The sequence below is a fragment of the Manis javanica genome, chromosome 10 (assembly GCF_040802235.1).
Source record: "Manis javanica isolate MJ-LG chromosome 10, MJ_LKY, whole genome shotgun sequence".
NCBI classification, from domain to species: domain Eukaryota; kingdom Metazoa; phylum Chordata; class Mammalia; order Pholidota; family Manidae; genus Manis; species Manis javanica.
Genome location: NC_133165.1, coordinates 83,938,422 through 83,962,525, shown reverse-complemented (window position 1 = coordinate 83,962,525; position 24,104 = coordinate 83,938,422). Strand labels below are relative to the sequence as shown.

The 24,104-nt window shown below is 43.5% G+C and overlaps 3 protein-coding genes across 8 annotated transcripts in view; 1 reads left to right on the top strand and 2 right to left on the bottom strand.

Moving 5' to 3' along the window:
* CBX5 (chromobox 5) overlaps window positions 1-8,478 on the bottom strand; it is a 33,317-nt gene extending 24,839 nt beyond the window's left edge. The window contains exon 1 of one of the 2 annotated variants that reach the window (XM_017678595.3): window positions 8,399-8,478. The gene's annotated coding sequence lies outside the window, so the exon portion shown is untranslated. Of the gene's footprint in view, window positions 1-7,335; window positions 7,491-8,398 lie in introns of those variants that run through there. The other variant, XM_017678596.3, reaches the window with a different exon arrangement.
* HNRNPA1 (heterogeneous nuclear ribonucleoprotein A1) lies at window positions 7,995-14,547 on the top strand. Of its 4 annotated transcripts, XR_005058255.2 has the most exons (13): window positions 7,995-8,148; window positions 8,688-8,804; window positions 9,090-9,236; window positions 9,381-9,591; window positions 9,690-9,782; window positions 9,870-9,962; window positions 10,255-10,329; window positions 10,531-10,689; window positions 11,254-11,409; window positions 11,659-11,724; window positions 12,646-12,863; window positions 14,132-14,210; window positions 14,402-14,547. XR_005058255.2 is itself a non-coding variant. In XM_017678589.3 (11 exons), the coding sequence occupies exons 1-10, from the start codon at window positions 8,134-8,136 to the stop codon at window positions 11,712-11,714; spliced, it is 1,122 nt and encodes a 373-aa protein (XP_017534078.1). In that variant the 5' UTR covers window positions 7,995-8,133; the 3' UTR covers window positions 11,715-11,724; window positions 11,958-12,292. The 4 variants fall into 4 exon arrangements, 2 of the variants coding, with proteins under 2 accessions (XP_017534078.1, XP_017534079.1); XR_001856018.3 differs by lacking the exon at window positions 12,646-12,863; XM_017678589.3 differs by lacking the exons at window positions 12,646-12,863; window positions 14,132-14,210; window positions 14,402-14,547 and adding an exon at window positions 11,958-12,292.
* Window positions 14,548-14,693: 146 nt separating this feature from the next.
* On the bottom strand, window positions 14,694-23,813 carry NFE2 (nuclear factor, erythroid 2). Of its 2 annotated transcripts, none has more exons than XM_017678591.3 (3): window positions 23,583-23,813; window positions 19,293-19,466; window positions 14,694-18,144 (listed from the first exon to the last, which is right to left on the bottom strand). In XM_017678591.3, exons 2-3 carry the CDS (start codon window positions 19,404-19,406, stop codon window positions 17,137-17,139), a joined length of 1,122 nt encoding a protein of 373 aa, XP_017534080.3. In that variant the 5' UTR covers window positions 19,407-19,466; window positions 23,583-23,813; the 3' UTR covers window positions 14,694-17,136. The 2 variants fall into 2 exon arrangements, with proteins under 2 accessions (XP_017534080.3, XP_073069545.1); XM_073213444.1 differs by lacking the exon at window positions 23,583-23,813 and adding an exon at window positions 23,135-23,512.
* Between the last annotated feature and the right edge of the window lie 291 nt (window positions 23,814-24,104).

The window sequence follows — 24,104 nt, the reverse complement described above, 5'->3', positions numbered from 1 at the left end:
ATGAATCTTAGATTTTTACATACCACTCTGGCAGAGAGCACGTTCACAAAATATGGAAGGGTTCAAAGAGAACTAAGTGTCTATCCCCAAATAAAATTATGGTCATAAAGCACTTTTCAAAAACCCATTAAATTAAGACTAGGTTCTTACCCTTGCATCATGTAGCTTGTACAGATGTTGGACATCAGATATGAAAGCCCCTTCAAGTCACTTCATCAAATCCTTTATTTTAAAGAAGCACTTTTACTATACCTATTTATGTTCTCTCATAGCCTTAGTTTAGTGAAGACTTTCAAGAGACATAAAAATTAACTTGCATAACCATAAAGTATATAAAATATCTCTGTTGAGATGGTATTAGAATTTAAATCAATATGCTAAAATATGATTAATACATGCTGACAAAAAAGGAGTTTTTACATAATTGGAATAAGAAAGATATCTCACACTGTAAAACTTCAGGGAGTAAGAAAAAACATTCCTCCAACATATGCCATAATTTTGCGTTTTGCCATTACCTTGGTGTATTTACAACATGAATTATATTGAAGTCATAGACCACAATGTAAAGAAATAAAATCAAGCCAGTATTGAACTTTTTCCCATCCTAAACAACAGTATCCTTGGCAGCACCTTGGCCATCTATTATGATGCTGACCAATTTCTTTCTGTGGCAATTTAAAAGCTGTAAAAAAATACATAATGGGTGATGACAGGAGAAACAAACCCACACCAGAAATTATTGAACCTTGTAGGTCTTTGCAAGTGTCTCTATTGATATTTAAGTGTGAGTTACTATGCCACAATATCATAAAAGAATGCTCTACACTTCAGATATATTGATAGTTAAATGCAAAGAAAGGCCACTATCAGATAAACAGCTAAGGGGATGGCCAATTTCAGACCACCCAGCTCTTCCACTGAGCATTTTGATGTGTTACTTAAGCCAAGTAAGACGTTTCTGGCTCTCTTTCTGTCCAGTTTCCAAATGCAATCCCCATTCAAATCCTGTGCCAAAGGGATAATTAATGTTGTAATTCCGATCCTTGCTCTAAAATTGGTTGGTTATGGGGCATTTATTGAGGGCCTAGTAGGAGTCAAGCACTGAGTGGGCACCAAGTCCAGCCCAGTCTTCAACTTAAGGGCTGAGGATTTTAACAGCCTCTCCTTGGTTAAGTCTGCACTGGTTAGCACTGTCTCCAAAGGCAGTTACAAAAAAGCTACTAAAGGAGCAACTTGTTAATAGCTGCAAGATCTTGCCTAGGATCAGGGGAAGCAGTCCTATCCCAACTACATCAATTCTAGTTGGCAGAACTGGTCAATTCACTTAACCTTAATATCGTTAGTATTTGCCCTACTTTTCTCATACACCTGCTGCAGGAAAACACTAAACTGGAAAACACTTTTTAAAATGTAAAGCAAATACAAGTTAAATATCTAATAGTAGATAAAAACTTAAAAATGACAGACACTTTTATAAGTGTTCCCTCCTCTATTTTCTGGAAGCGTGTGTGCAGAACTGATATTACTTATTCCTTTAAAAAGTTTGGTAAAATCATCAACAAGGCCACCTGGGGTCCTGGAGTTTTCTTTGTGGCAAGGTTTTTGTCTACAAATTCTATTTCCTTAATAGATATTGGGCTAGTGAGGTTCTGGGTTTCTTCTGAAGTGAGCTGTGGTAGTCTTTCAAGGGAGTGCTTCATCTAAGACATTGAATGTAGTGGCACAGTTGTTCATACTATTCCCTTATTATCTTTTTAACGTCTGAGGGATCAGTAGTAATATCCCTTCCCTTATTTCTGATATTTGTAATCAGTGACTTCTTTTCTCTAATCAGACTTGCTTGGTTTATTAATTTTATTGATCTTCTCAAAAAACCAACTTTCAGTTTCACCAATTTTTTTCTCTACTGTTTTTGTTTTGTTTTATACTTCATCAACTACTTACTGTTTTACCTTTACTATTTGTTCTGCTTACTATGGGTTTAATTTGGTCTTCTTTTCTTAGGTTCATAAGATAGAAACACAGGTCACTGACTTTAGACTGTTCTGCTCTTTTAACACTATAAGATATATATGTATACACATATATATAAAGCACTACCTGTTAAATATCTCAAATTTTGATGTTATCATTTTTATTCAGTTCAAAATATTTTCAAATTTTCCTTGTGATCTCTTCTTTGATTTATGTTTACTTAGTGTGTTGTTTATGTTTCAGTCCTATATGTATATATTTCAGTTCTATTGTTCTTTTCATCCATGTATTTTGAAGCTTTATTATTACTTGTATAAAATTTAGGATTATTGTGTCCTCTTGATGAATTAATAACATCTAACGTAGTGTTAGCTATTGCCTTACCTACCTCATGTCTGTTATGGAAAAAGAACAAGAAACAGTCTGCAAAATATACAGGAAACAGAAGGTAAAATGTTTGGAGGAAGTTAAAAATAACCTTAATGAATTTTCATAACAATCTTTTATCTATGCTTGTCTCCAACTACTCATCTAAATGAGGTCTGCCTATGTTTTATCAGATACTTAGATACAATTTATTGTCGTAAATACTGAACAAATTAGCAGTATATTACCCTAAGCAACTTTGTGAGGTAAATGATTTAGGAATGAGAAACAAGGCACATGGAATTCAAGGATTTGCCTCAGAAACCAAACTTAAGATAGTTTCCCCAGCCTGTTGGTTGACCTCTTTAGCACAGGGCATTTTATTCCAACATAATTATGGCCCCTGATATGAACTTCAGATATGAACTTGCTTTATTCTAAGAAACATAGATAACAATCAGAGAAATACTTGAATTCAGTTTGGTTCCTTCTCTCCATGGAAGAAATAAATAATGAGTGTTATAAAACATGAAGTTGGAATAGTCCTTTAAATGACACCATCTCAATTCCATGCTGTCTAGTGTCCTAAGCAACGAAGCACGAAGGAACAGGCACTCAGTATGTCTGAAGAGTAAAACTGCATGTGAAAAATTTTTAAACTAGGTTCATAACCTAGTTTCAGGTAGAAAAATCTGTCAGTGTTTAATTTTGACTGACTAGTCTTTCCAGTAAGTCACAGTACTGCACAGTACACAGCCTGTTGTCCAGCTAGTCCATTACACTCTTTGTAGAAAATCACACAATAAACAAGTACAGGTTTGTTATCCTGTGTCAATACCCCAAGGAGTTGACAACCAGCCAACAACTCAGTTTTCTGTTCTCATATCCCGGCCACAACCATGACAGAACTACACTGGCCCCAAACATTAGGATGAGTTAGTTCACATTTAAAATTATTGACTCCACAAACAAACTCCAAGGTAATTTAGGAGTCACTTCATAAACTTTTTTGGTCTAGAAGGCTATTAACTATCATCAATCCAAATCCTTCCACATAAAATGAAGAAATTAAGGAGCAATGGGGGAAAATGGCTCACCCAAGGTCACATCACTAGTAAGTGGCAGAAATGGGAAGAGAACCTACGTTTCCTGAGGATTTTTTCCCTCCCCATTTGCCTCTCATTTTTCAAAATAATCTTTTCTTTTTGAATAAGGAAAAATTTATTTGGGTAGAGGTTAGAGAACCAGGGGTTTGTGGTGTGAGTGACAGCAACCCCCCCAAAAAAACACCCATTTCCTAATCCCTTGAACCTCTGAATAACACCTTATATGGCAATACATGCGATTAAAGGATGTGAAAGGAGAACTCAATCCGGGATTATCCAGGTGGGCCTTAAATGCAATCACACGTATCCATATAAAAGAAGCAGGAGTTCTAAGCCAGACACAGAGAAAAGACAATGTGGAGACAGAGCACGGAAATGAGGCCACAAGATGAGGCTGACAATTCCCAGGTGCTGGAAGCAGCAGCAAGAAAGGGACTCTCCCCCAGGGCCTCCAGAGGGGCTCAAGTCTGCTAGACTGCAGAATTCTGGCCTCCAGAATTGTGGGAGAATAAATTCCTGTTGTTTGAAACCACCAGGTTTGTGGTAATTTGTTACGGCAGTCACAAGAAAATAATATACAGGGGAAATAAAACCATTAACTGGACATACATAAAAACCAATTACTGATCCAAAAAGAACTGGGTTCAAAGTGACTCTTTGCCTAAAACCTTTAATTCCTCACTTCAAAGGGTAAATTGAGGCAATCACAGGATGTAATTTACCCGAAATATATTGCCAGATCTGAAAAGAGAAACTCAGAAAGTTCTAATATTTACATAGCTACTAACAAGAACAGTTTAGGTTTTCCCCCCACACCCGCTAGCTGGTAGAGCTCCTGGACAGACTAAACACAGGCAACAGTTGTTACTGTGGGTGTTCTGCCAAATCAAGTGTAAAGTTGTCATCAGAAATAAAAATGTGGCTTCAAGTGGCTTACAGAAATCCAACAAATGTGCATCATGGACTCTGTACAAGACAACTCTCCTCCTCAGGATGACCTGGACTCCTTCCCATTAGAACAATGATCAGCTAAAGCCATCCTTTATCAGCAGGGAAGGAAAATCAAAAGTTTATGTCAGGAAAAAAGATGATTACCCAGAGTCCAAGCTCATGAATAACAATGTGTAAATAGCAGCCATAAGTGGTATTTCCCACTGTAATTTATTACCTTTAAAATCAATATCCACAGCACACAATGTTAAACCCAATTTCAGGTGAATAGAAATAAAAATAGACCAAGTAAAAGAGCAAAAAAAGGGAAGAAATGCTTTCCTAGGGGTTGTTAAATGGACTATTCAAGATGTAAATCATGCTATATGGTTAAGTAAAATATCTGAATAAAAGCAGAAGTACTAGTTTTCCTCACAGAGGAACCCTGGATACCTTTCTCTCTTTTCTAGAGCTATTCTCTCATATAGCTCTGAAAACCATCAGAACTTTCCTAGACATTAAAATCCAGTCACTTGAGAGGTATGTTCTTTCCTTTCCCCAACTATCACCCTGCTCACCTACTACCCAGACGGCTTACTACTAACTGGTATCAAACAAAACAGAAAAGATGTATTATTTTCCCTGGGTAAATTCATCTCACCTCCCCACACACCCTTATTTGTGACAATCAAAATGTCTCCAGATAGTGCCAGATGTCCTCTGGTGGTGGTGTGTAAAATCCCCCCAGTCGAAAAGCATTAATCTAAAATGACAGATGTTGGAGTTGATTATCTTGTTAAAATCTTTTATTTGACCAATTGGAAATTAGAAGAAGTGGGGTGAAGTATTTAGGAAGTGGCCTTCTGGAAATGGATCACTAAATCCTAATTATCTCTTCAGATACAAAGTGATTATTGTGCTATTGGCTGAAAGGAAATTTTTATTGTTATTTATCATTTCTTGCAATTCAAACATGATTGATTACATCTTGTGTGTGTTTGGTTTCTCAAAATAATGGCAAATGTGTTTTTGAAGAAGGTATACTTAAGAGGCATAGTATTGGAGCTAAACCTAAAAGGGTATGTATACTTTGCTTCAAACACTTCATACATTTACAGTTCAAAATGTCAATAATGCTGCGGTTGAGAAACCCTGTAGTAGATGAAGACTGTTCCTTTCAAGCCTAAATCAACTAAGAACTCATACCCTTAACCTGTCTTTTGTTCATATAAACTAAGCAGTTGCATTATTAGCAAAAATAGTTTATAACCAAATATGAAACAAGTTTTTGCCATTTTGCAAGTACCAGAGAACATGGAAATCTCTCCTCTGTTCATTATAAGCTCAACCAAATCTTTCTTTTGTAAAACATCAGAAAGGTCTCTAATCGTATACTTCATATGTAGTTGAACTTACTATATAGTATTTGAACATCTTTCCCTTGATCCTAAATATACCAGCGAACACAGCACTATAGATTGTGATGCAGCCAATATGTAAAGAAAATTCCTGTATTTTACTAAGACATCTTGGAAAAAGCAGAATGAGCATTACCAAAAGGAGATGGATTGCATGTAAAATAAACACTTTAAAGAAAATATATGAAAAGACAATGGAATAATCGGTGATGGATGAGTCATCCCATCTGCAACACCCTAAGTATCACCCTCCCTAAGCAACTTTCTTCTTATCCAAATTCAGACACCCTGAGAGAACAGCAGAAAGAGGGGCTTAGAAACTCTTCAATGGTATGATACATGTCTTTATGGGGGAAAAGTTCCTCACAAGCACTGGAGACATGAATAATTTTTGCAAAGCACTTAGCATGATGCCTAGCAGTTACTGAGTACTCAAAAAAGTTACTTTTTAAATTTGTATTTTTATGCCTAGAATCACCTTAGCACTTAAGGGAAAAACAGCATTCTTTTGAGGTGTAAGGAGAAAAGAGATGATTATGACTGAAAATACTTAAACTGCCTTTTAATTTTAATAATAAATTATTAATATCCCTGCAAAGATGTAAACAGCGATCCAACCTGCCTAGATTCCACTGTGTCCCTAGATGTAACACACTTCGATATGCAGCTTTCCAGAACTCTATGGATTTACAAACACCGATTCGTCCGTGGAAATACGATTATTATTTAATTTTTCTCAGGCGCCTTTCCATGACAGTACAGAGATTATCCTATTCGTTCTAACATTACAAGTCAGACTTCAAAAGAAGCGAGTTCTCAAAGTTAAGACTTTTGTTTCCCCCAAACCTAAAAAGTGGTGGATGGTGAGATGTGTAGATGGTGGGGGGGGGGGCCGGCAAAGTCAAGACACACAAGAGTAAGCCGTTAAGTTTCTCTACCAGGTAGGTGTATGGGATGGAGCCCTAAAGGCTTCGTTGGAGAAATCGCTGTGCAAAAAATATCCACCCCGACGCGCCATCATAGGTATTGAATCCCGTTCCTCACAATCTAACGTCTAAGACCTCCCTCTTTCGCAGCATTGATTGGACGATATGCGCGGGCGTTTTCCGTAGCCAACGTTCGCCTACTGGCTCCAGATTAGGTCCATCCAATTAACCACCCGATTCCCCATTGGAGTCAAACAGCGGCATCTTGTAAGAGCCCAACCTACCGCGCGCTTCGGACTCATTGGCTCAGTGAGACGTTGCTCAGGAGCGGAAAACCCGCCTCCCGTATTCCAATGACCCAAGGACGGATCAGTTGGCACCTAGAGACAGACCCAATTGGCTGATACATTCGTCAGTCAATTCGTAGGCTGCAAAGTTCCACAGAACCTACAGTATAAAACATCCCGCCCCTCTTCTCTCATTGGTTGGTGGGACCCACCGCTCCCCTCTCACGAGCCCCCACCCCGCTGTCCATTCATTTCACACAATAACGGGCCCACTTGGAGTCAGTTCAAGACCTCGTATGAGTAGGGAAGACTGTCCGCCACTTACCCAGGATCGAGACAGGATCACTCACGCTAACGTCTTCTCTGTTCCTCTGTGCTGAGGCGGGACCACAAGCCACCGCTGCCACCGCCTTCTGCGCAACGCCAACCGCCCGCCAAAACGGATCCTTCCCTGCGCCTGCGCGACCAATCCTGGGACTGGACCCTTTCTCCGCCCTTTACGCCTGCGCAAATAGAGCCACAACTCCCGCCACTACGCAGGCGCCGTAGGTTCGTCGGGGGTCTCCCGCCCGCCATTTCACGTGTTACAAGCTTCAGGCGGAACTTCTTAATGCGCCTGCGTAAACTCGCCATTTTCCTACACTTGCTCTCAGCAGACGGGGGTTGAAAATAATTGTCACATACTAATTTTCTAATACATAGTATTAATCATGCTTTGCCTAGTGAACTGAATGTTATATTTGGGGCGTAGAGAACTTAAAATTTACTTAAATACTGTAGGTACATTCAAATATGAATGATTGGTTGACTAGCCAATCAGATTAGTTAAGGGCAAATTACTCGGAATCCAATAGACGCCAAGGGGTGGAGACTGCGTAGAAAGCCAAGACTGATTACGTTACACAGTAATACGGCACCACAGACCAATAGTAGTGGAAAGCTATTTCAAATATCCAATCAGAGAGACGCAGAGGCGGAGTCTACCAATGCGGAAAGTGAGAAGGCGGGATAAAAAAGCGAGGCCGAAGGTAGGCTGGCAGATACGTTCATTCGCTTACTCCTTTCTGCCCGCGGACGCCGCCAAGTAAGCATCGTTGAAGTTCCCCCCCCTCCCACTGCCGTCATGTCTAAGTCAGAGGTGAGTAACATACTCTTCTCCCAACTTATTCTTCCTGGCGCTTTTCAGGCTTACGTACAATAAGGCCTGGTTTTGCTCTGTGCAGCAGCCCTTTCGGCAGTTCTAAGGCCCCTGCCAGGGCCTACCCCTCCCAAAGTTCCCGTCGCCATTTTGTCCTCGTCGCCATGAGGCCTCCGTCCTGCAACCTTTAGTTATCAGGCCGGGCTCCGTCCTCCTGGCAAGACTCGGACACATTAAATAGATTTCTTACCTTGTCTCCGAGAACGAGTTTCTTGAAAAGCAACTGTACCCTTTCGCTGGCGCTATAACCCTCCCTCCCGCTAAGTCCTTTTGTTGCGCGTGCGCCGGGGGTGGTGGGTAGGGACGCATGCGCTCGCAGCTTCCCAGCCCCCAACATACCGCCGCCCTCAATGAGGGGAAGCACGTGGCTTGCAGGGACCCGAAGGAACAATGCGTGCTACATAACGTTGAGTTTTGTTTCTCTTAACTGGAAGGTATTTCTCGGTATCCCCAGTTAATGCTCTTTCCCCACCTCGTAGTCTCCTAAAGAGCCCGAACAGCTGCGGAAGCTCTTCATCGGAGGTTTGAGTTTTGAAACAACCGATGAAAGTCTGAGGAGCCATTTTGAGCAATGGGGAACGCTCACGGACTGCGTGGTAAGACTGGACAAGAGACAAACGAGCAGTAGAACTGGTTGATTTTCTTTGTTTGTCTTGCTGTAGTTTAATCTGAATGCTCAAAATGGTTAATAGGGTTATGGTTGGAAATTGGCAAGGGGAGGTGTGACATCGTTAAAAATACACACTAGATCGGTAGTGAGAAACTGAAAGCTTTGTTCTTTTGTGTAAAGGGCTGGTAGGATATTCTATTAGCCTACTCAAGATAGAAATGACAGTAATTTCTGGAATCTTAACTATGTATTAAATGAATTAACAACTCAGGTAATGAGAGATCCAAACACCAAGCGCTCCAGAGGCTTTGGCTTTGTCACCTATGCCACTGTGGAGGAGGTGGATGCAGCCATGAATGCAAGGCCACACAAGGTGGATGGAAGAGTTGTGGAACCAAAGAGGGCTGTGTCCAGAGAAGTGAGTGATTCTTTCTGCTTAAGTTAGTCAATTATAAGTGTGCCACTATGGACTTCACATTTACGGGTAATTAAAAACTTACATTCTTGATTTGGGGGGTAGGTTTTGCTAAAAAAAAAATAACTGGGAGTTTTTTCTTGTTAGGATTCTCAAAGACCTGGTGCCCACCTAACGGTGAAAAAGATTTTCGTTGGTGGCATTAAAGAAGACACTGAAGAACATCACCTAAGAGATTATTTTGAACAGTATGGGAAAATTGAAGTGATTGAAATCATGACTGACCGAGGCAGTGGCAAGAAGAGAGGCTTTGCTTTTGTGACCTTTGATGACCATGACTCTGTAGACAAGATCGTCAGTAAGTATCAGATGATTGACATTTGCAAAAGATTTTGAAATTCCATGTTGTGTGTTAAACCCTAAGATCATGTTCTCTTTTTCGTCAAAACTTTTTAGTTCAGAAATACCATACTGTGAATGGCCACAACTGTGAAGTAAGGAAAGCCCTGTCTAAGCAAGAGATGGCTAGTGCTTCATCCAGCCAAAGAGGTGGGTATATTGCTTAGTTAAAGCTTAAAAGTAACTTTGTGATTACAATCTATATGACTTTAATACTTAAAACTTCTTTTTCTTAAGGTCGGAGTGGTTCTGGAAACTTTGGTGGTGGTCGTGGAGGTGGTTTTGGCGGGAACGACAACTTTGGTCGTGGAGGAAACTTCAGTGGTCGAGGTCTGTATGGTTATATATAGTTCACTACTAAGAATTAACAGTACGCTTATAATTTGTTTCCAGATGATTTGTTGATTTTACAACTTGGGGGTAAATGTAACTGTCAACAGACATTTTCAAAGTTACATTTTATCCCAATATAGTTGGCTTTTCACTAACCAGAGTTTTAAAGTCTTAAGTACAGAGGTCATTTTTGCAGTACAAGAATTGCTTGTTAAACACTACTTATAAGGGTGTGGTTCTATACAGTCCCTACACTGCATGCCTGGTTTAACACTCTGCTTTCTTCCAGGTGGCTTTGGTGGCAGCCGAGGTGGTGGTGGATATGGTGGCAGTGGGGATGGCTATAATGGATTTGGTAATGATGGTAAGTTTTTGAGGAATACATAGGTTAAAAGGGTTTTTGGCAACCTTTAGAATAGGTTAGTAGAGACTAAAATTGTAGTGCATGACAAGCTTAGCTCTGACCATAACAGCATGCTGTGAGCAGGCCTTTAAGCCATTAAGCTTGCAGAGAATTCGATTGCTGAATACTTATGTCTTATTGAGAAGAATTGTATTCTTGTAGGTGGTTATGGAGGAGGCGGCCCTGGTTACTCTGGAGAAAGCAGAGGCTATGGAAGTGGTGGACAGGGTTATGGAAACCAGGGCAGTGGCTATGGCGGGAGTGGCAGCTATGACAGCTATAACAACGGAGGAGGCGGAGGCGGCTATGGCGGTGGTAGTGGTAGGTATCCAGTGATCCAAGTACTCGGTGTAATAGCTAGATTAGCCTTTTAGAGTTTATGCCCATAATGGGATTTAATATTCTTAAAAGCATTGTGTGTGTGGTACACTGCATGGTAATGTTTTTTAATGAGCTTGCTAATGCTACCTCCTCCTAGCTTTAAGCTGGGGCCGCCTCACTCCCAAATAAATAGATAGATGGGTAAGTGGATAGTGGCATCTTCCATTGGAATTAGATTAGCTTCCAGCAGGATTTAGTATCTTAACTCCTTTGGGACCTTAGGCACTTAGTTGACATATCCAGTGAGTTTGCAGTGCCCCTGAATGGGTAAAGGCCTTCAAGGCTAGAGAATATACACCCTTATGTCATGGTGAGTTGGGTGAATTTTTACCTGGATTGTTCAACTGAAGGCCTTTCCCAGAAAGGATGAAATACAAAGATAAGCAAGCATTGGAGCCACCAGAGTTTGGGAAGGAAGACAGATAATAGAACTTCTGTCCATCTGACACTAGAATTGAGACCTACCATCTTCCCCCAACTAATAGACGCTCTTTCCATTCCTAGGAAGCAATTTTGGAGGTGGTGGAAGCTACAATGATTTTGGCAATTACAACAATCAGTCTTCAAATTTTGGACCCATGAAAGGAGGAAACTTTGGAGGCAGAAGCTCTGGCCCCTATGGTGGTGGGGGCCAATACTTTGCCAAACCACGAAACCAAGGTACAATTATAATGTAATGTTGCAGTATGAACTATATAATTACTGATAAGGAATACAGTGGATCCTGAGGTGTTATATGTGTAAACAACTAATGATTTTAAATGTCTGGAATGCTTTACTGGTAACAGCATCAAGCTGGGGAAAATGTGAGCGTGAACACTTGTAACTGAATTTTATCATCCTATAAATTAAGGTATTGATTGCTCTTATTGATACTGGGAAACTTAAAGGAACAAATTTTATTTTTAGGTGGCTATGGTGGTTCCAGCAGCAGCAGTAGTTATGGAAGTGGCAGAAGGTTTTAATTACTGCCAGGTAAGTAAACAGCTTTTTTGTTTTGACTTCATTATTATAATTGATAATAAACCCAGTAACCCTAATATAGCTGAGCCATGCAACATAGTTAACATTATGATTATAGTAAAATTGTGGATTTTGAGTTAATGTTCAGATCAGCAAAATTTGTGGGAAACAAAACTTGCTATTGGATTGTAGCCTTGAGTCTTAATATGTTTAGATTAACAACTTTATTCCATATTGTTCAACAGGAAACAAAGCTTAGCAGGAGAGGAGAGCCAGAGAAGTGACAGGGAAGCTACAGGTTACAACAGATTTGTGAACTCAGCCAAGCACAGTGGTGGCAGGGCCTAGCTGCTACAAAGAAGACATGTTTTAGACAATACTCATGTGTATGGGCAAAAAACTCGAGGACTGTATTCGTGACTAATTGTATAACAGGTTATTTTAGTTTCTGTTCTGTGGAAAGTGTAAAGCATTCCAACAAAGGGTTTTAATGTAGATTTTTTTTTTTTTGCACCCATGCTGTTGATTGCTAAATGTAATAGTCTGATCATGACGCTGAATAAATGTGTCTTTTTTTAAATGTGCTGTGTAAAGTTAGTCTACTCTGAAGCCATCTTGGTAAACTACCCCAACAGTGTGAAGTTAGAATTCTTTCAGGACAATGCCAGGTTCCATTCAGAATTTACCTGCTTGGGCACAGAAGCTATTGTCTCCAGAAATCTTGGTGTAGTTAAACTTGAGTTATACTGTGTTGTGACCTGGAGTTCCATTAAAAGGGTCACCTAAGCAGTCAATGTAGTTTATTTGGTTATTAATATGATTGATTGTTGGCACATCCTATGCAATATATCTAAATTGAATTATGGTACCAGATAAAACTAGATGGGAATGAAGCTTGTGTATCATCCATTATCATGTGTAATCAATAAACAGATTTAATATCCTTTGAATGGAATGACAACTGTATGGATTTGGGACTGGCAGAGCTTTGGACTTTACCCTGCCCACTGCCCCTGATGATGTTCAATGCTTCTATCACAATTCAAGTTCAAAACTCTGCCAGAGAATAGAAACCAGCTGCTGGCTGATGCCACCCTATAAGTCCACAAATTAGAAGTGTTTGGGAGACCTTTTTAAACTGACCAGCACCAGTAAGAAATATCTTAATTCTTAATACAAAAACAGGCTTGCATTAAAGGAAAATTGCAGTTTAACTTTGGTTGGGTGGGCCTTTTTAGAGAGGTTTTGTAGATCAACCACACTAGTTATTACCTGTTCGGAGATAAAAATTACAGAGATGGTGAGGAATCATATCTACTTACATTGATAATTAACTGCAGTTTTCCTTTAAATATGGCCCAAGATCACGACTATTCTAAAATGTTAATTGTATATAGAAAATGATTTCTAAACTTATTTTTTTTAACATTTACTTAATACCTAGTCATTGTTATTTGTACATAGGTTCCCTCCCTTTGGTACCCTCAATTTCAGTGCCATTGTACCTAGTAGCATAGAGATTTGTTTATCCCTGTAGGACTGTGTATTCCATCCCATGGGTCTGTTACTTGGAAGTTTGGGGAGGAGGGTGGGTAGATGTGGGTTTGGGAGGGTGGATGTGGGTGGGAAAGTGGATGGTAGTTCCATGGGTTTTTATATTGGCTGAGTTTGCAATGGCAGGTGGAACCTTAACTATTGAGGGAGTTTGCAGATACCTCAGGATTCGTGACAATGCCTTTAAAGATCCAGGAGAGATGTTCAGCTACTAGGAACTGCTAGCAAGTATAGCGCGAATGGCTCCGAGCTCAGACTCTACAGCTGAGAGTAGACACTTGTGGTATGTGGAGTACAGATAAGCCAGGGGCGGGCACGGCACGCTCCATGAAAGCTAGGAGGGAGTGAAGTTTTCAGTGATCATCGCAAGGAAGGAGGCAGACAAGAGTAAGGCACACCTGGCTCTTAGGACTAGCATTCAGAACCAGGAGAAAAGGTTTTATTGCTATGCTGGTAGGTAAGAACAGATTTTACTTACATACATAATAGTTACCTAAAATCCAGTTTTGCTATATTTTCCTTAATTTGAGCCAAAACTAGTCCAGTTAAGCTGAACCTGGTTTTTCTGGAGATTAATTTATTTTGAATTGACACCCTAGTCTTTGTGGCTCTCAACTGAAGGAAGTGGGCACTTTTAACTTTTTCTACTGTGATACATATTTTTTGGCCCTTTAATTTTTATCTATTTCCTTCCTACCTTTGACCCATTTCTTTAAAATAATGGCTCAAAGTAATGCATTAAAATCTTCCCCAAAGGATGGAGGGAGGTGGGTGGACAATTAATGGGGTGGGGGTGGGGGATTTAGCCTGGGATGGGACTTGGTCTCACTAAAGAGCTAGTTTTAAAGGTTGTTTACTTTTCTAGGGAGGAGTCTGCTACCACAGGCTTTATCAACTCTTAAAAAAAAAACAGAGACTCAACTATCCAAGTTCATGGCTAAAAGGTAAGCTTGAATAAAGTAATAGTAATGTTTGGTATCACCAACTAAGAATCACAAAGTGCCTTTGAACCAGAAAATTGGGGTCTAGTAGATGAGCCAGCAAAAAAGTACTAAAGCAACTGGGTTTCCATTAATGGGAATGGATGTGATTGTAGAATCCTTCACCTGATTATATGAATCTTTTCTTTCTGCAGGAACATCCTTGTGAGGACAACCTTTATCTGAGCCACTGTGCACTTCATTTTTCACTGCCATGCAGTTGCTACTGGCTGCTCTGCAGTTTCAATGTAATCATTCAATTTTGTGAATGGACTTTTTAAATAAAATTCTTTTGACTTTGTTTCTTTTGTTCTCTGATACCTGTGGTTAAATAGCTTGATACTGTACATACTTTAACCATTTCAAGTTGGGGAATGGGAATTAAAGGCATTAATGACATCAGATGTCTGGCAGAAAAAATTCTTTTGGTTTTACTTTTTTTTTTTCATTGTCCTTCAAAGCAGAAGCATTTTTAGCAGAGTCAAAAGTCAGTCCCCTTCCTTAACCAGTGTTTCTTTGGGTCCTTATAATCTAAGGGATCCTCCTGTAAGTATGTAATCACTGCATCTTGAATCCAGCAGTTGAAGGAAAAGTAGAATGTAAATGCTTTAAAGAAAACCACAGGTTTGAAATTGGGAAGGATTGGGCTATTTGAAGTGGTTCTGATGGCTGTGTAGATGAAGGTTTATCACAGCAGCAGCATTTAGTGAAATGAGAAAATAGATGACCCAGCAGGAGTCAATCTTCACTCAGTTATAAGTTACTGGTGCTGTACCTGAACGTTTCCCTTTACTAGCTCCTGTGGCAGGAAAGCTAAGTTGTATTAAAAGCGAACAGCTGTATTTAGCTCTGAGTCTTACAATTGCAACGCTTGTCGAGGTTCTGAAAGGGCTTAGTGGATCTCTGATGGGTAGGTTCAGTGTTAATTAGCTAAATAAATTCAATCTAGGGGAGAAAAGATGTACTTGATATGAAAAGTCTTAAGGTAACCTAAAGGTTGATGAGGAAGCAACATAACCCTCAAGCAGATGCTTATTTTTACCCTACAGCATTTTAAGTCTCCCAGCCTCTCTTCATCCTAGCAAGAGGTAGGGAATAAGGTGTGTGAACCCATAGGTCCTTCTACAACTGATTAATCTGTTGCTTGAAATTGACCAGATGTTCTGCATAATCTAATCATGGTTTGAAGGGAGGGATAGGACAGCTCAGGCTACCAGTTAGCTAAAAGCATTCCTATCCAATAAAAGTTTATTCTGCAGTCACATTCTGTGTTCTTTTCCTACCTGGTCGACATTTAAAATTGTTAGTAAGTTCCTTTTTTTCAGATGAAAGATTGAATTACCTCAATTCAGGTCCTTAGGACTTCTGGATCACATAATCCAGGTCACTCAAATAGTATGTCCCACCTTTTGTTTTAGGTAGACATACCAAACTGTAGGATGGTCTTCCTCAGTGTATCCAGAGAGCATTGTTTCGTGTAGAGCATATTAGGTGCTCAGCAAATACCTGTTGAGTAGATGAATCTAAATTTTGCTTCTGAGTTATCATTGCTAAGAGCTTGGTTAGAAGTGAAAAAATCTGTTATCCCTTAGGTGATCAAGTTTCTGAATAACTACAACTTGATCCTATGATCCTATATTTTCAATTTTTTGGGAAAAACTTGACAAGTCTGAACTGTCTAAAGATCTATTAAGAATAAAGCTTTAAATTTTCTTAAATCTAGCCAAGAGATGACCTCTCCCAGAATCTGTACATATGACCATTCTACATCTTTGATCATTCCTGTCTTGTTTTTATGTCTCAGAATTGTAATATCAACTAGGAAGTAAAGTTTCCCCGTTGGGATGGAGCTAGTAAAATTGAATAGAAGTTAAAACACCCTAAAGTGGTTATTTGTGTGATTCAGTGACAGAGAAGATTGAGAACAACTTAACTTTGAGAAGATGGGTGTTGGGAAGCTTTGATTGGACTTTGACATAAAGGATTCTGAGGCTTAATTGTTTGGTGCGGTGGGGACTAACAAAAGGCCCTACGTCTTTATAAGGATCTAGAAAAGAGGACTCCCAAAACAAGAATAGGGCAGGATCTAATGTAACCAGGGAGAAAATTTCACCAACGTGTGTTATACACCACTCGGAACAGGTGTTACCCAGGCCTGGATATGAAATCCTCTGAAGCTTTGACAGCCAATCAAATTCTCTTCCAATCCAGAGCAGCTTGCTTAGTCCTCTGAGAGACCCAGCACGTCAGGACCTGAGCTAGGCAATCCTACAGGAGTAGGCAGGAGAAAAAAGACTGTGGACATGCCAGGCTTTTCTGTGCTCCAAGGATTAAAAAAGACAAAAACCTCAGGGATCTCGCAGGGTGTAGCTAGCTTTGACAATGATCCCAGCTCCACGTGGGGGCCATGATGTATGGCCCTTGGCACTGAAAAGAGGGATGAAAGTAAATCTCCAGCTGCTCAAACCTCAACTTCATGTGTACCTCTCATACAGAGCTATAGGGGAAAGGAGTGCAGCAGGATTCCCTCCCCACCAACAAGCAGTAAGCTGTGATGAGTACTCAGCTTCATCACCCTCTCTTGAGAAGGAAGACACTGTGGAAGGTTGCTTCTGTAGAGTGCTTTATATACCAAAGCTCAAACATGAGGTGGAAGTTGGAGACCTGCGAAGCTGAATCTTGGAAGAGAGAGTCCAGCCCTCCCCTCACACGCTTGCTTCAAGGCAATCCTCACTGAACACATCCTGAACCTTCCAAATACCAGGTTTCCAACATTGTCCCCTCCTGATCTGGAGAACTCAGCTCCTCCTGGGCCTCATGATTGGGGAGTACTTTTATCAGAAGGGAATGAAGGAAATCTCCATCACCAATCCTGCCCCTCTGGGCCAGCTCAGTCTGTGGCCTCTATCTTGGTCCCCCGGGGCACCAGGAAGATGGCCCCATCAGCAGCCTGCTGCAGTGCGTACTCTTCAGGGGAGTAGCTGTTGCCTGCTTCATCCCGCAGGTGCTGGAAAATGTCACGGTACAGTTCTGTTAGCTGTTGGCGCATGACCTCCAGGGTCCGGTCAGCCTCCCCTCTGACCCGGAGAAGCCGCTCCCGTTCACTGCCCAGCCGCTCCAGTTCCTGCTCCAGCTGCACGATAGTCTCCAACTTTCTCTTGCGACAGTTCTGGGCTGCCACCTTGTTCTTGCCCCGCCGTCTGATGTCCCGGACTAGTGCCAGCTGGCTCTCCGTTAGTGGGTACCGTGCCAATAGCTCATTAAAGTCATCTACCGGCAAGTTAACAATCTTGTCCGTAGGAAAGGGGATCTTCATGGCCAGGGCCCGCCGCTCATCCCGACTCCCTGCCTCCCCCCGTGCATTGGGCTTGGCCCGCACAGGGCCTGAGGAAGTTTCTAAGGCTAAGGGGGTCTCGGCAGGCGGCAAGGCATAGTTGGGGTGGGCTAAGGAGTTGGGCATAAGTGAGTAGGAGTATTCCACTGGGTACATCTCTACGTATTCACTACGCCGCCGACCAGCCTCTGTCCCCTCAAGCTCAAGAGATTCAGCATCACTATAGTTGAGGGATAATCCTGAGTCTGATTCTGGGTCTTCTTGGGGCTTGGGTGGCCCCGCAGGCAGCCCAATGTCCAGGAGGGCCAAGGGGTCTGGGAGGGGCTCACTGAGCAGACCTGAGAGGGTCAGTGGCTTAGAGACTGGTATGGTGATGTTGCCATATGAGTATGGGGTGTCTGGGACATGAGAAGCGGGTGCCGGGAGCTCATAAGTTGGTGGAGGAAGGGGGAAGCCAGCATCTGGGTGGATTGAGCAAGGGCAGTAAGTTGGGGGCGGCAGGGGCCCAGGGTATGGGGCTGGGGCTGGGGGCTCGAATGATGGTTCACTTGGAGCATTTAGGCCCTGCAAGAAAAGACACAAAGAGGTTTGGAGACAGGCTTAGAAAAAGAAACCACTCTCAAGACCAAGCTGGGTCCTTCTGAAAAACCCAGTGAGATAATAACAAGGGTAACTGAAAAGTGCTAAAAATCACTGAAAGCTTCTTGTAAAGTTGCAATGCAGCTATTCCAAGAGAAAGCAGCTTAAACAAGAGTGGAAGTCACTGAAGTCAGACTTTAGAAAGGACTAACATTGCAACATTTATGCATCTCCTCACCAAGGGAAGTTCTTACTGGATTGAAATGGTTCATGTTCCTTAATTTCCTTCAGGAAGACAAGGAGCTCTTATCCAAGATGACTCCTTGAAACTCTTTCCTGCTGCAATTATCTAGGGTCAAAGGTTCAAGTTCACACCCTGACCATGCCCTGGCTGCCCAGCAGAGGGAGCTGCTGTGCGGGAGGAGGGCTTAGGGCAGATCCTGGGGGCCCAGGCACCGAGGCTGGGGAGAGAAAGGGAGTGGTTGCAGAACCAGGTCTGGGGGCTAAGAGGCACCTTGGCGAGCCAGCACAAACCCCACCCGCCCCCTTCAGTCCCTGTCCCTGCCCAGGTGCAGAGAGGAGGAGAGAACATGATGGAAACAGGGCCCCCGACCCATGTTGGGGAGCCACCCTGCTCCAGCCCAGCTGGGGACAAAAGCATCATTGTTAGACCAACAGACACCCTTTTGTCCAACTAGCAGGAGGAGAGGACCCCGGCATAGTCTGACCCCCCTTCCCAAGGCCCCTGAACTACTGCTCTGCTACCTGGGGGAAGGGGACCCAACTGTGGAGGGCAGGGGGAGGAAATGGAGAAAGATGGGAGAGGGAAGTGAGAAGGGAAGAAGGTGAGAAAGGGAAGGCGGGGCAGGAGGTGAAAAAGAGAGATGTGAGCAGAGTGGCTGCTGAGAGAGCTTACACCCCCAATCAGATCCCTCCTTCCCCACATTCTATCCCCTACTCGTTCACATCCCTTCTCCCTTAATGTTCTGGTCTTCCATTCAGACCTCCCTCTTACTCCAGCTCTTCCTTTTCCAGTGCCTGAAACATTTCCAATTTGCTCCATCCCCCTGCCTCAGTCTCAGCCAGACTCCCTGCTTAACCTTCCTTCAACTCTGTACCCCAACCCCACTCACCTGCAGCTCTGTGATGGACATGATCTCTTGCCAAGTCAGTTCCATCTCACCCAGCTCCAGAGTGGGCAGCTGTGTCACCCTGTTTCTGCTCTGCTGGGGAGGACACGGGGGCATCCTACTGGACCAGGGCCTGGTCCAGGGTCCCCCAAAGCTCAAATGATCCCAGTAACTAACCTGTATCAGAGGAGAAACAGGGGTTAGGGCCTTTCCTGTAAGGATTGGCAATTTTGTCCTACCTCCAACTTCACCTGCGAGGACAGATCCCCCGCATCCATGTTTTCCTCAACCAACTCCTTAAGCTAGAAAGTCTCTGAGGTATGGTCTCCATCTCACCTACTCTCTATATAACTAACTATAGTTAATTCCTTTTTTTTTAGGTAGTAGTCTTTACCTTTTTTTTTTTTTTTTTTCCCAGAGATGATGCCTTCTCTTTCCCCTACTTCTTACTCCCCAAAACTGTATCACTGGCTGGGGCAAAAGTCATATCTTCTGGAATTTTTTTTCCAGTTTTCTGGAGCAGCATCAGAGATTACTCCTGCTTTTCTACTGTCTTCAGTTTTAGGATCCCAGTCTTTTCTTCCCAAGATGAGGGTGAGTGCTTGGGGATCCCCAAGGAGTGTGTTGTGGGAAAGACCAAGCAGACAGCTCCTCCCCTTCTCTGAGATACAGCCCAGGCCTGGTGGCTGATAGCAGCCCTGCCCTCTCCTTCTATCCTTGCCCTGGGCTCCCCTGCCTGGACCAGATAAGAGGTTTATCAGCTGCAAGCAGCAAAAGAGGACTGGTCCCTGGAGACACTGGACCTCTGCCCTGTGTCCCCACAGGGTCATCTTGGCCATAACCCAGCCACACAGCCAGGGTTTTTTTCCAACTTCTAAGGTAATATAACAACCATAGCAAAAACTTATTAACCATTTGTCAAGAACTGTGCTAGTGTTTTACAAGCATTAGTTTATGAGACTGATTTTCACTAAGACCTTATAAGGTCCATTCAGGAATTGAGATTCAAGCTCCTAAATATTAGACTCAGGTGTGAAACCTGTACTGGCTGACTCTACTAGCCTGTTCTTGCTTCCCAGGCACCTTCCCATCCCTCTCCTGTGTCTCCAAACTCCAAGCCTCTGGTAGTGGTCTACATCAGTCGATTATTTCTGTGGAAACTCAGTCTCTTTTCTCCTCTTCTGGAGAGTATCACTTTAGAGGCCTAAACCTACATTCCTTTTCAGCCCCTTTTCTTTTGATCTGGGCTCCAGTTGCCTGTCAGTCACAAAGCAGCTGTGTGATCTTGGGCAAGCTATCACACTTCTCTGAGCCTCTGTTTCCTCTTTCGTAAAACCAGGGAGTTGGATAAGTTGAACTCAGAGGTCCCTTTCTGCTTGGACAGCTTAACGTTCTCAGCAAAACCTCACCCCCTTCCTTCATCTTCCCTTCTCTATCAGCCCCTTTTCTCATCCTACCTCCCTATTCCCTGACAGCCATCTTCCCCTGCATCTGTTTTCCCTGCTTTGGCAAGAGATTCCAAGTAGATTTGGCAGGGGCCTCCTGATCATTTAGGGCCAGACACTGTACCCTGCCTCTGCCATATAAGTTAATTGGTGGGGGAAACTTACCGAAGGACACAGGATAGAACTGGATGACCTCAAATTGCATGACCTTAGATCACCACAAGAATGGCCTATCACAGCTATTAAATATGGAATCCACTCTTTGACTTGCCACAAAATTAGTAAGAATTACAAATTATCCTTTTGAAGAAGGATCTCCCCAGACCTTCACCTACCCCTTTGCTACAGTGCCATCCCCAGAGCTGGACTTGGTGTAGCCACAGGCCCTTGGCCAGTGGGCAGAGTGGGTGGGGTGTTTATGTCTGTCCAGGATGCCATTTCAACACCGGAACCCCACCCTCCCCACCCAGGTTCTGGCGGAAATTGCCCAAAGGCAAAGTGAATGGAGAAGGGGTTTAGGGGGCAGGGACAATGACTCTTGCCTTGTAGTCCTTCAACCCCCACCTTTTGTCCCTCCTTTTATCTTCTTAGATCTGACTCAGGTGCAGTATAAAGATCCAGCCCTAGGAGGCAGGAGACCAGGTTCTCTGGCCTTCAAGATGCATGACCTTGAGCAAATCGCTTCACATTCAGTCTCTTCTGTTAAATGGAGACAAGACTGGAGAACCTCCTTGCTGTGAGAGGCAGTAGACTGCATCTAGTTTAGACAGTCGCAAACTTTATGGTGTGCCACATTCACTTGGACTACTGGCCAAAACACAGAGTCCTGTAACCCACCCCAGACCTAATGAATTGAATTCATAGTTGCAGGTACCCGGCAATCAGCATTTTAGCAAGTATTTCCATTGCCAGAGGCCCACCCACCTTCAAAAATACGAAACTAGTCTAATCTTATGGATTTACAGGTAAGAACACAAAGCCAGAAAGGAGCCTGCCAAATGATCTCTAGACTTCTCCTAGCTTCAGACCCTTGACCTAGGTTCAAGACTCCCCCAGTCTCAGAGACTGGATATCAACCCTTTCTCAGGAAGACCAGGAGCTCAAGCTCCCCCTTACCCTGGGACAGGGAAATGAGAATCCAGAAGGGTCACTGGGGAAAGTTGGGGAAGAGGGAGCTGAGAGAACCTCTGGATCAGCTCCAACTAGCTCCCTGCTGCAGTGTAAGTTTGCACCAGACCAAGGGAAATAGTATGTTTTTCCCTAGACACTCAAGCATAAGTCCCTCTGGGTCTCATGAGCCTACCTTTCTGAAGATGAGGAAGGGAGGGGAGGGGGCGAAGGCAGCTAGTGGTATAGATTAATGAGGAGGGTGTAGTCAGAATCAAATCAAATAGAACATCATAGAGGATGCAGAAACTGGAAAGATACTGAGAAAGTGGAGTGGGCCTTCCTGTATCCCTTTTCTTTTACAATAAACAGTTCCCACTTTCCATGTTAGCTTGCACTTTGAGGCCACACAGCCATCTTACTCCCCACCATCATGTTTCAGGTAGGACTGGAGCCATCTCCAGGTACTTTGATCCACCCTCCTTTTATTCTCATCCTGATGGTCCTGTCCTGCGCAGAAAGATGGTCCTGTCCTACCATCAGAGTCCCTGAGTGCTCAGAGTTATATGGAGCTTTATGCTTAAGGATGAGGACCATTTGGGGAGGGATGCTGGGAAGAGGAAGGCATTTGGCCTCAACTGCTGTCCTAGAGTACTACCTCCCTTGACAAGGGAAAGAGAGAGTGGGGGGAGTTGCCTCTGAGACCCTGTTCTGAGGCTTATTAGGCCACTCCCCCTCCAGATGTCAGTAGAAGCAGTGAAAGGATGGGGAGGGATCAGTAAAACTTGGGGTGTAGAGTGGCAGATGAGCAAACTATTTAGAAAGATTCCCTCAAAGAAGGAGAAGGACACAGAGGTGAGACAGAGAAACAAACAGAATTGTGGAACTGGGGAGAGAGACTGATTTGATCAGAGTGAGATTTAGTCTATGGGGGGTATCCATGACTTGAACAGGTATGGTAAACAAGGGAGAGAGGGACAAGTTTCATTATCCTGTCTCTCAGCCCCTAAACTCCAAACTCCAGACCTATGGGAGCCAATGACTAGAGAATCCCACCCCCAACAGGTCTGATACCCGCCCTCTTCTCTTCTACTGCCTCCCAGCTCCCTACCTCCCAAGTTACCACAATTTCCAGTTAGAAGGAACTACACTGGGAGTGAGTTCCTCTCCCAGATGCCTTCCTTTCCCTTTCAGTTCTGGCTGCTCTCTACTGCCCTGGGCCCAGAGAAGAGAAGGAGCAAAAAGCTCAGCACCCTTACCCCCACCACCCCATCCTGCTGCAGCAACACTTACTTCTCAGCCATCCAGGCATTCAGTGTCATCAATTCCTCAGCTTCCCCCAAACCTTCCCAGCTGGCTGGCCAGGGCAGCACAATATATTGGAGTAAGGGAAAGGGTGGTACCTTATACCTGAGGGTTATGGGCTTTCCCGGGACATCCAGCCTGCTGAAGGGTTGGTCAGAGTCACTCCCCACCAGCTCAGGGGGCCACAGGGAACCACTGTCTCATCCCCATCCACAGCCTCTCACCCCAGGAATCCAGGGCACTCAAGAGGCCATCTAGTTCTTCCCCTAGAGTTCCCAAAGATGTCAAATTCCAAAACCAGGGAGGCAGCTTGGGGAGGCCTGAGATCTCCTAGGAATGTGTGGAAAGTTGGTTATTCTTCCCTCTGCCTCCTCTACCTCCCTGCCTGCCCCTTGGATCCCCCTGTAATCCCCCTCCCACTCCACCTCCCAGGCACCTGTGGCAGGGTCCGAGCAGGGTGAAGAGAGAAGAGGCTCCGGGTGCTGTCTCTAGGGAGGCTGGGCTGGGCTCACACCTCCCGGGTGAGTATCCCTGCTACGTCTGAGAACCGGGACAAGCCGTGCCCCGCCCCCAGGCCATTGCTGAGCGCTGAGTGTGGACACTCCTGCCAGCTGCACACCAGCCTCCTGTCTGAAGCCCTCAGCCTGAGTACTCCGTCCTTCCTCCAACCCTCCCCTTTCCCCGTTGCCCTCCTCTTCTCCTGCCCCTTCTGGCCAAGAGAGGAAACTTGAGCCCGGTGTGGTTTCTGTCCGCCCCCCGCCCCCAACCTTTCTCCCAGCCGGTGGGGGCAACATGGCTCCAAGCCTCTCTGATCCTCCTTTTGAGCCCAGGAGTCCAGCCAGGTCTGTATTTCTCCCATGAAGAATTCCAACCTGATGACCCACTCCAGACTGACCTCTAAACCTTATGGAAGTTGTAACCTCCTTCCCTATGCCCCCTTGACTCTCTTAAGGATGGG

What these genes read in the sequence shown, in the direction of transcription:
- NFE2 (XM_017678591.3), bottom strand. Translation starts at nt 19,406, where the DNA reads ATGCCCCCGTGTCCTCCCCAGCAGAGCAGAAACAGGGTGACACAGCTG. An exon ending in TGTCCATCACAGAGCTGCAG is followed by an intron (nt 18,145 to 19,292) that starts GTGAGTGGGGTT and finishes CTTTTCTTGCAG; the next exon opens with GGCCTAAATGCTCCAAGTGA.
- HNRNPA1 (XM_017678589.3), top strand. An exon ending in CTCTGTAGACAAGATCGTCA is followed by an intron (nt 9,592 to 9,689) that starts GTAAGTATCAGA and finishes AAAACTTTTTAG; the next exon opens with TTCAGAAATACCATACTGTG. An exon ending in AGGAAACTTCAGTGGTCGAG is followed by an intron (nt 9,963 to 10,254) that starts GTCTGTATGGTT and finishes GCTTTCTTCCAG; the next exon opens with GTGGCTTTGGTGGCAGCCGA.